The sequence below is a fragment of the Hoplias malabaricus genome, chromosome 6, assembly GCF_029633855.1.
Source record: "Hoplias malabaricus isolate fHopMal1 chromosome 6, fHopMal1.hap1, whole genome shotgun sequence".
Lineage (NCBI taxonomy): Eukaryota > Metazoa > Chordata > Actinopteri > Characiformes > Erythrinidae > Hoplias > Hoplias malabaricus.
In genome coordinates this window covers 1,922,242-1,932,811 of record NC_089805.1, presented here as the reverse complement: position 1 = coordinate 1,932,811, position 10,570 = coordinate 1,922,242, and the positions used below count along the sequence as shown (strand labels likewise).

Here is a 10,570-nt window from a genome sequence, read left to right as displayed (position 1 = left end):
TACTGCTACTAGGGAAAGCCCTATGTTATAGCCCTATGTACTAACGATATCAAGAGAAAAGGTCTGGCATTCTGAGTTAAAGCTCTTAAGTCTGGTGCCACAAAAGTGTAAAGCTCTAAACACCAGGCTACAAAAGTAAAAATTAAAAGCCCTAAAGGGTAACAATATGATACTTCCCAGAGTTAAACCCTAAAAACTAGCATTACCTTATGTAAGAGCTGTACACAATGACACTTCCAAGAGCAAAAGCCCTAAACACTGATATTATGGAAAGTGAAAACCCCATGGACTGACAATAACAAACCTAAAGTCTAACACTACCACAAATATATGCCTTAAGTGTGGGCACTACTAAGAGTTAAAAGAGGAAAAGCCTTTACGCCCAACATAACCATGAGTGAAGTCTATAAACCTGGCATTACCAAGATTAACTAAAGTAAAAGACAGGTAAAAGCTCTAAAATGTAGCTTTATCAAGGGTAAAAGCTCTAAAGGCTAGCTTTACTAAGAGTTTAAGCTCTTAAGGCACGTATCACTGAGAATAGAAGCCCCAAACACTGGCTTTACCAAGAGTAAAATCTCTGAAGTCTTGTACTAAGAATAGTTAAAGTCCTAATAACTGACATTAAAATATCGAAATACTGTTAATATAAAGAGTAAAAGCCCTAAAGGTGGGTTTACCAAGAGTAAAAGCACAAGCTCAGGACATGTAAAAAGAGTAAAAGCCATGAAGACTTCTGGCTCTACCAGGAGTAAAAGCTCTCAACTCAGGTACGAAAGATAAAAGCTCTAAACACTGGCTCTACTAAAAACTTTAAAGACTGGTATCATTAATAGTAAAAGTCCTAAAGGGTGATGCTACGAAGACTAAAAGCCTTAAAGACTGATGCTATGAAGAGTATAATCCCTTAAGGTGGATGTTCCAAAAGTAATTTTCAAAATCTAACACCATCCAGGATTTAAAGCCCCAAGGCAGCAGCTATGAAACATAAAACCCCCAAATAACAACCTCAAATATATTTCCTCTGGGTGACTGTCTGTGAGGAGTGTGGTGTGTTCTCTCTGTGTCTGCGTGGGTTTCCTCCGGGTGACTGTCTGTGAGGAGTGTGGTGTGTTCTCCCTGTGTCTGCGTGGGTTTCCTCCCACAGTCCAAAAACACACGTTGGTAGGTGGATTGGCGACTCAAAAGTGTCCGTAGGTGTGAGTGTGTGAGTGAATGTGTGTGTTGCCCTGTGAAGGACTGGCGCCCCCTCCAGGGTGTGTTCCTGCCTTGCGCCCAATGATTCCAGGTAGGCTCTGGACCCACCACGACCCTGAACTGGATAAGGGTTACAGATAATGAATAAATGAATGAATATACAGCCAAAACAACTCAAAATTAGTTTCTAAGATGAAGGTGCCTGAATGGCGTCACCACTTAGATATTTTAAAGCTCTATGTGCAACCACTTTGCAGTTAAGTTAAGTACTCCTGATTTGTGGTTTTGTTTAGATTTATTTAGATTTCTGTTCATGACTTTTTAAGAACATATTTTTTATGTGGCATTTTTACACAGAGAAGTGAACTGCAAGTACATTAAGTAGCAAAATTGCAGTAGTTAATTCAGACTGTAATTCTGCTTAGAGGTTGTTTAGGGTTAGTTCTTATGCAACTGAGCAGAGCCAGAGAACGAAACAAGTCTAAAACTACATGTGAATAAAGTCAGGATAAAATGACCCGTGTTCTGACCACTATTGGAATAACACACTGCATCTAGCTGAGATCGTGTAGGTGACTGAAGCTTCTTAAATCTCTAAACCACTGGAGCATGTTTGAGTTATAGCTTTAAACCATAATCTCATTGAACATTTCCAGGTAAAAAAAACACACGAACATGCAAATGCTAACAGTTGTGATTATGTGTGTGGACGTACATATAAAAGTAAGTGTGTGTTACATTACCTTGGTCTCTGTGCTCAGGAGTTTGTACTGTATTTCCTCAGTGGCACCAAACAGGGAATTTTTGATCATTCCAAACATACTGTGCGTGTGTGTGTGTGTGTGTGGTTCCTCTGTGTCCAGCTGTATCTCCTGCAGTGATGCTCACACACACTCAGCCTCAAACCAAACCCTCTCTGATGGACTCTAGTTCTGAATTGCAGCTGCTCAGGATGATCAGTGTGTGTATGTGTGTGTTAATCTCTCTCTCGCTCTCTCTCTCTTTCTCTCTGCGTCTTGGAGTCTCGGGTTGCTTTCCGTGTGCTTCTAGCTTTGAAGAGAATGAAACGAAGTGATACAACTTCCTTCTCTCTCTCTCTCTCTCTCTCTCTCTCTCTCTCAATATATATATCTGGTTCTCTCTGATCTCTTCTATGACTTATCTGCTGCTTTCTTTAGCGTCTGCTGTCACTCACTTTGCTTCTCTCTCTCTCTTTCTCTCTTCTTAGGGTTAGGTAGGTTCTCTATCTCTCTCTGCTTTGTCTTCTTCTTTCTGCCTTTTTAATTGTCTGCTCTTGTACTCTCCTGCTCCCTCCCTCTCTTTTGTTTCTTCTATCACCTGCCTGCTGCCTTTTTAGAGTCTGCTCTCTCTCTCTTTCTCTTTCTCTCTCTCGCTGTCTCTCTTGCTCTCTTTCTCTCTCTCAGTCTCCCTTTCTCTCTCTCTCTCTCTTTCTCTCTGCTGGTCTATTTTACAGTGTCTCCTTTCTTTGACTCATTCATTCACTCATGCCTTACATTATCTCCTCCTCTCTTTGTCACTCACTGTCTTATGCCTCTGTTTCATATTCTCTGCCTGTTTGTTTCTGCTACCTACTCTCTGCTACTTTCTCTCTCTCACAGTCTCACTTCTATTGCTCACAGCTTACTCTTTTTTTCTCTATATCTCTTCCCCTCATTCTGTTTGTCTCTACTAAAAGTACCTAATGTGATCATGTTGCATAAAAAATAACCAAGAGAAAAATACTGAAATAAAATTGGTTGCCAACATAATTTAACATGCATGTTCATATGTGATACTCGGGGGGGGGGGTGGGGGTTCTGTTTTCTTGTCTCTCTCTCTCTCTCTCTCTATTAAATTGTTCATACTGTCAATTTCTTTTTCACTGTCTAGAGAAGCCTGTCTTGCAGTCTTTGGAAGTGTGGACTCTCATTATGATGATAACACCCACATGTGCACACACATCCTTAGGATGACATAAATGAAGCTCCGGTGTGTGTGCTGGTCTGCTGGCATTGGTTTTGTGTGTGGTGGAGAGAGTGTGTGTGTTGGTGGGAGGGGTTATACATTTACACAGCATGTAGGAATAGGATACGTGCGTCCATATAGATTTATATAGTGTGTGCAGTATAGGACACTGAGGAGTATTTGTGTGCGTGATTACATACGGCATGGCTTTAGGCTCCATCTAATTCCACCGCTAAAAACTGGATTACTCATCAATGTGTGTGTGTATGTGTGTTTGTGTAATTTTACCCAGTGGACATGCGTTGTGCTGATGAGCATTTTGTTCTCAAATGTCTGAGACTGACATAACAGAGATGGAGGGATAGAGGGAATGGGGGACTGGGTGTTTTAGAAGAAGAGAGCGCGACAGACTCACACTGACGGATCCCTGAAGGAAATATATGTCACATCCACTGAGTCATAGGGAAAAAGGAGAGAGAGAGAGAGAGAGAGAGAGAGAGACCAGAGCAGCACAACAACAACAAATCAATGACATCTTACCAAACTAGACAAATGCACTGTGCTAAAAATAAAAACTAGTGTAATCTAATGGATTATTAAATCCGAACTGATCTAAAGGAATCCGAACCCCCTAAAAACTAGAGGAATCAGCGCTATTGAAAGTCCAAGCGCTGTGGAAATAGAAACGGGAGCACCCAGAGGAAACCCACGTAGACACAGGGAGAACACCACACACCCAAGGCATGGTTCGAATCCACACCCACAGCTGTCACGGTCACAGTGGGTCCAGAGCCTACCTGGAATCATTGGGCGCAAGGTGGGAATACACCCTGGAGGGGGCGCCAGTCCTTCACAGGGCAACACACACACACACACCTACGGACACTTTTGAGTCGCAGGGTTAGGGAACACACAAGGGAGGGGGCACCAGTCCTTCGCAGAGAGACACACACTCACACATTCACTCACACACCCCACTGACACTTTTTTTGGAGTCGCCAATCAACCTACCAACGTGTGTTTTTGGACTGTGGGAGGAAACTGGATCACCTGGAGAAAACCCACGTGGACACAGGGAGAACACACCCACAGCTGTGTGACAGCAAAGCTACCTGTTGCTCCACTGATGACAGTTCAGCCATCTCCAGTCATCAGTTCTTCTGAGTCTTTCGAGTGTTTTCTCCTGCTATCTCTAGAGTTTAGGGATTTTGTGGGTTTTTTCTTGGACTCTGTGTGTGTGTGTGTGTGTGCGTGCTGTTGTTTATCTTTTAAAATCTGCATATGAGTCCATCTTGACTCACCGAGTCATCAATATCACAAACCCAAAAACACTCGGTGAAAAAATAGAATCTGGACTAGATTAGGGACTCTTCTCGCCAGTGGAGCTGTGGTGTAAGACAGAGGTTCTCAAACTTCTCACATCACAGCCCACAAAGAATCAAACCTCTGATTTAATTGTAATTTTTTTTGTCTGACAGTAAAATTTGAGAATTAGGCCCTGAGCAATTGCTTAAAATATATACAATTGATTTCATTTCAGTCACAGAGACTAAAATGTGTAAAAATATTAAATAAGTAGATAATGAGATGACACTTAACACTAAAAGCTGTGGCTAGGGTTTGTGCCTGTCATTTTATATGATGTCCAGAGGGTGCCCACTAGTGGCCCACAGATCGAAAAACCCTGGTTTATGATATATTCTTAGGAGCCATCAAAATGAAGCTGTATTAAAATAGTTTGGCTCTTTGTGCTACTGAAACCCTTTTCACACGTGCATGGCAACTCAAGAATGTTCAGGGGTTTATAGGAGGAGATATATTTGTGAAGGCAAACACCTGTAACATTTGTCCTGGACTGAACGCAGACTTTATACTGCTAACCCCCTAGTAAAGACTGCAGGTAACACCAAAGTGACTGGATGTGTGAACAGAACCGTGAATATTCCAGAGTATCACTCACATATGCTGCACATGCACTGCCCCTTGCCTACAGCATGCAGATCATTTTCAGCTTGACACAGAAAATCTCTCAATGTGTATTACATGTGTGAAAGGACAAATCCGGAACATGTCCGGACCTTCTCTAGACTTTTAGAGCCCTCTGTAAACAAAGCCCAGACCTGGTGAAGATTCTTGAGGTTTTTGTGGCTAGTCTACACGACCTGACATTGTGAGCATTTGCAGCCATATAAACCTGGGCAGCATTCACTGTGAGTTTTAGGTAGAAGCAAATGAATTAAACGAATTTATAAAAATGTTTTAAAAAGTGAACTAGGGGAGCTAATCAGTCCCAATCAAAACCAAAGACAAATCAATTCAGACTCCACACTGAACCAGAATAATCCAATCATTCATTCATTCATTATCTGTAACCCTTATCCAGTTCAGTGTCGCGGTGGGTCCAGAGCCTACCTGGAATCATTGGGCGCAATGCGGGGATACACCCTGGAGGGAGCACCAGTCCTTCACAGGGCAACACAGACACACACACCTACGGACACTTTTGAGTCAACAACCAACGTGTGGTATTTTTTGGACTGTGGGTGGAAACCGGAGCACCCAGAGGAAACCCACGCAGACACGGGGAGAACACACCACACTCCTCACAAACAGTCACCCGGAGGAAACCCACGTGGGACGTAAATGTGTAAATGGATAACATCAAGGACTGTAAATCACTGAATTGTCTTTATTTACAGATATCTAATAAACAGATGATTTACATACCATTTAAGACAAACACCTAGAAATCTTATCTTCATATAGTGCACTGTTAAAGGAGTAAGGAACCATATGAGATTATAATACAGACAGTGGAATCTAACATGTCTTATTCCTTCTCTTCAGTTTCAGTCTCCGGTCCACAATGATCAGTCCAACATCTTTATTTGTCGTTCTCACTCCTGCCAGCCCTTTCCCCCTGGCTGTGAGGGCATCCTCAGTCCCACCAATCTGGCCACTTCCTCAGGCCCTCGCTCACCCCGACCATGGTACAACATATGGAGGTCCATGTGGAGACGTGTTGACTCCAGCAGACATAGGTACATCTGACCAGTGTGTAAAGCCTCTCTCTGAGCACGGCAGTAACGCTCACCTGTCACCTGAGAGAGAGAGACAGAGAGAGAGAAAGGGGGGGGTCAGAGAGACAGAGAGGGAGAGGGAGAGAGACAGAGAGAGAGAAAGGGGGGGGGGTCAGAGAGACAGAGAGGGAGAGAGACAGAGAGAGGGGGGGGGGAGGGAGAGAGACAGAGGGGGGGGGGGGGGGGGGAGAGGGCGAGAGACAGAGAGAGAGAGAGGGACGGAGAGAGAGAGACAGAGAGGGAGGGTCAGAGAGACAGAGAGGGAGAGAGAGACAGGGAGAGGGAGAGACAGAGAGAGAGAGAGAATATTCAGATCAGATTGGAGCAGTTTAATCATTTTGCTCTAACACTTCCAAAAAGCTTAAGGGCTACCAGATGTATTTCCAATTTCTCCATTTTAACACTGTTAATTTATTTACTGGCATCAGTATCAGCAGAGGCAGATTATCTCATGGCAATATGCATCTCTCTCTCCTTATTTTCTCTCACAACTTTTATATTATTTTTGTTATTTGTTTGTTACTTTATTTAACAAACATGACAACATTTTAACATTTTTAGTGCTGCACTTTGATCAATAACCATTTCTGGAAATGGAAGATTACAAATTATCTGACACATACATTTACATTACACCACGGTTAGTTCTGACCCTGCAATGTGATTGGCTAAGACAGGGGTCGGAAACCTTTACCACTCAAAGAGCCAATTGGACCCGTTTCACACAGTAAAGAAAACACTGGGAGCCACAAAATCCTTTTGAAATTTTAAATGAAATAACACTGAAATAACAGGGTTTTTATTTGCCTTTGTGCTCTGTATAAACAAACTATAGATAGACACTTTATTGATCCCCAGGGGAAATTCAAGATATATGTATGATAATGTACACTGTGTTACATTTATGAAATTAATGAACGACTGCAGAGAAAATGAAATAACATTTCTGCATTCAACAAAACATTTTTAACTCCGAAAAAAAGACGTTGTGTTGACGGTTCAGTAAAATACTCAATGTCTATTTGAGTCCCTGTAGTAATGGGGGGAAAAAACGCAGAACTTAAATTATTCACTGGCAGCAAACAACGCTGTCCTCTCTCTGCGTGCCGTCATCATTTTACTGGCGCCGTGCAGCGGTCAAAACGTTCAAGAAACCGCACACTGACGGGTGTCGCACGTTGGAAGTTGTGACGTATATTAAATATTTTAGATGTTACAAGATCGCCATAAACTTCATAGAATTACACTCTGAAAATGAACCAAAATAAAATACATTTTAATTAAATACTCATTAATTATTTTCAAAAGCTGAGCCGCATCCGAGGGATCAAAGAGGCGCGGGTTGCCGACCCCTGGGCTAAGAGATGTTCCAGGAGTGCCAGTACTGCATGGTAACGGCAGACTGACTGAAGCTCTTCACAAAATACACGCTAACAAGGTGCAAGGAGGTGTTGGTGGAACTAGTTTGGTTTCCGTTCACGCACCATGTTTTAAACAGTTCAGCGCACTTTCATGAACATAAACAGTTTCCGGAATTGAAACACTTGTTCCCCGCTGGAACCAGAGAATAGACGATAACGTTATTTCAGCACTAGAGCCGTATGCTAAAATACGTCACACTTAAACAAGCTCGGTATTGCACCACTTCATCCTCTTCAGGGATGAAACCAGAGCACCACACACACACAAAGGGAACGCACCAAACGTGTCACAGTGATCCGAGGTGTGAACTGACCCCACAACTCCAGGACCACGGAGCTTCATCACTCCACAGAACAGTTCTACTGCTCAACAGCCCAGTGCTGAGAGCACTTCTCTTCTCCTCTAACCAACACTTGGGGCTGGACATGGAGACCATAGTCTAATGTGTAGCTGCACAGTTTGTTCCATGCTTTTTTAAATTATTATATAAGCTGTGTGCTTCACTGAACAGCAGTGTGTGCAAATTAACATAGATGGATTCACTAAATACGAGGGGCATGCAACACAGTAAATGTACTTAGGCTCGTCTCTATAATTACTTTATCGACTTATTGTACACTATATGGACATATCTTCAATCATTTTTGCTTATCGTGATATCTTCAGTTGTTTACTGACGTGATTGTTTACCTCACCAATATTTTAGACACTCACTCTTCAGTTTTTGATTTATTTCCTGGTTTGTTCTGGGGGCTGTCAATTTGACCTTATTTTTTAAATTTTTTATTTGTTTTATTTATTTAGGCTATTTATACGTTTTTTATTTTATGTTTCAATTTCAATGTCTGAAAATTCTAAATAACTACGATTTTGCTAATGTGTAATTGCTCTTTAAAGGGATGTAATTGCGTAATTATTCTATTATTATATGCGTGACATACAATGGTCTTAATATTACAAATATATCGTTCACTTATTCATTCATTATCTGTAACCCTTATCCAGTTCAGGGTCGCGGTGGGTTCAGAGCCTACCTGGAATCATTGGGCGCAAGGTGGGAATACACCCTGGAGGGGGCGCCAGTCCTTCACAGAGCAACACACACACACACTCACATTTACGGACACTTTTACAATCCACCTACCAACGTGTGATTTTGGACTGTGGGAGGAAACCCACGCAGACACAGGGAGAACACACCAACTCCTCACAGACACTCACCCGGAGGAAACCCACGCAGACACAGGGAGAACACACCAACTCCTCACAGACACTCACCCGGAGGAAACCCACGCAGACACAGGGAGAACACACCAACTCCTCACAGGACATTCACCCGGAGGAAACCCACGCAGACACAGGGAGAACACACCACACTCCTCACAGACAGTCACCCGGAGCGGGAATCGAACCCACAACCTCCAGGTCCCTGGAGCTGTGTGACTGCGACACCTACCTGCTGCACCACCGTGCCGCCCCAATATATCGTTTATCAGTTATTTCTGGCACAATATATCGACCACAAAATATATCTATTGTAACAGGCTTAAATATACTCTTTAGAAATGACAATACTTGAAACAAACGTTGGTAAACACCTGTAGACAACTGTAAACAGCTGTGCACGTGTGTGTAGATTGACATTTCTTGAAAAGATGCCCCAAAATATAGAGCGTTACACAGGGTTATACCTGACGGTGTTTTAATAGGATCCTCGTGGTCTCTAACTGTAACAGTTAAATCAATTTCCATTAGGAAGCACATGTAGTCCTAACGGTCTTATTATTATCATCATCTTAGAAGGTAATAGTGTCCGTGTCCTTGTGTCCTTCACGTGAGTGCACGCTCTGTTTCTCAGGTGTTCTTCTGTGTTTTGGTCGCGTGTGTTACCTTGTTGTTCCTGAACTGCTCTCTGAGATGTGTGTAAGCCATGGAGTGTGTGTATTCGGAGCCCTGCAGCTTCCGAAGCTCCTTTAACACACTGCGATACACACGGAGCGCACTCGGACCCGCCATCACTCTCATTCACACTCACACCAGCGGAAATGACGCACACCAACCCGCCTCCCACACACAGGAGAGTCGAACCTGAGGAGGGATTTCTCGGCGTATACCAACATTCATTAACATATACACAGGTCGTTGTAGCGTATATTTAAAATAAAACGAGTTTATTCGACGCAGACCACACGGTTTTTAATATTAGTTGCATATGTGTTTATATAAGCGGCTTGCGCTGTGTGTTGTAGTCAGGAAATGTAGTCGAAGTACGAGCGAATCGATTCCGAGCGAAACTGAACTGCTTCCGCTTTCATAATTTCACAAAATAATAAAGAGTATAAAAGTAAATAAAAAGGTAGGGTTCTTGTGTTTCTCTATCCAAGGTACCAACTTTGGTTTTTGATGCCATTTTGGAGGTATTCCATTGCCATCGCTTTTCTTTCAAATGGTATTGATTTTATTGGAGAAATGAGATTGCCACCAGGAGACACATAATTAGGGTCAAAAGTTTTGTTCATTTGAAAAAAAAAATCTGAAACTGAAAATTCAATTCTTGAGATTGAACTTTGAAAAATACAACAATGTATTCAGAATTAAAATAAATGTAGGATGATTTTTTGTTCAGTTTAAATAGAATTTTGATTCAATTATTTTTTAAAAATAAATTATTTATTTAATTTTTCACTCAGTTGCAGTGTTTACAGTAAAACGACAAATTGATCATTGTTCTTACTCAATAAATCCATTTATTCTCCCTTTTTCAGCATCTTCTTGTGAGTTCAGAGCGTTGAGACAGAAAACGCATCAGACTTGGTGTGAAAGTATCACATACGATTTTTACGTGCGAAAAAACTTTACTCAGCCTTTAGACTTCAATAGACTTCAAATATAACGCCATAGAGACA

The 10,570-nt window shown here is 42.1% G+C and overlaps 3 protein-coding genes across 3 annotated transcripts in view; 1 reads left to right on the top strand and 2 right to left on the bottom strand.

Annotated features, from left to right (window-relative positions):
• Window positions 1-2,069, bottom strand: part of LOC136699303 (heme-binding protein 1-like) — a 15,370-nt gene extending 13,301 nt beyond the window's left edge. The window contains exon 1 of the mRNA XM_066673908.1: window positions 1,941-2,069. Within this exon, the coding sequence (XP_066530005.1) occupies window positions 1,941-2,018 (78 nt within the window). The 5' untranslated portion in view covers window positions 2,019-2,069. The remainder of the gene's footprint in view (window positions 1-1,940) is intronic.
• LOC136699301 (glutamate receptor ionotropic, NMDA 2B-like) overlaps window positions 1-10,570 on the top strand; it is a 210,393-nt gene that overhangs the window by 20,490 nt on the left and 179,333 nt on the right. The gene's annotated exons all lie outside the window — the stretch shown is intronic.
• On the bottom strand, window positions 5,847-9,770 carry fmc1 (formation of mitochondrial complex V assembly factor 1 homolog). The gene is made up of 2 exons (XM_066675827.1): window positions 9,555-9,770; window positions 5,847-6,263 (listed from the first exon to the last, which is right to left on the bottom strand). The coding sequence occupies exons 1-2, from the start codon at window positions 9,687-9,689 to the stop codon at window positions 6,060-6,062; spliced, it is 339 nt and encodes a 112-aa protein (XP_066531924.1). The 5' UTR covers window positions 9,690-9,770; the 3' UTR covers window positions 5,847-6,059.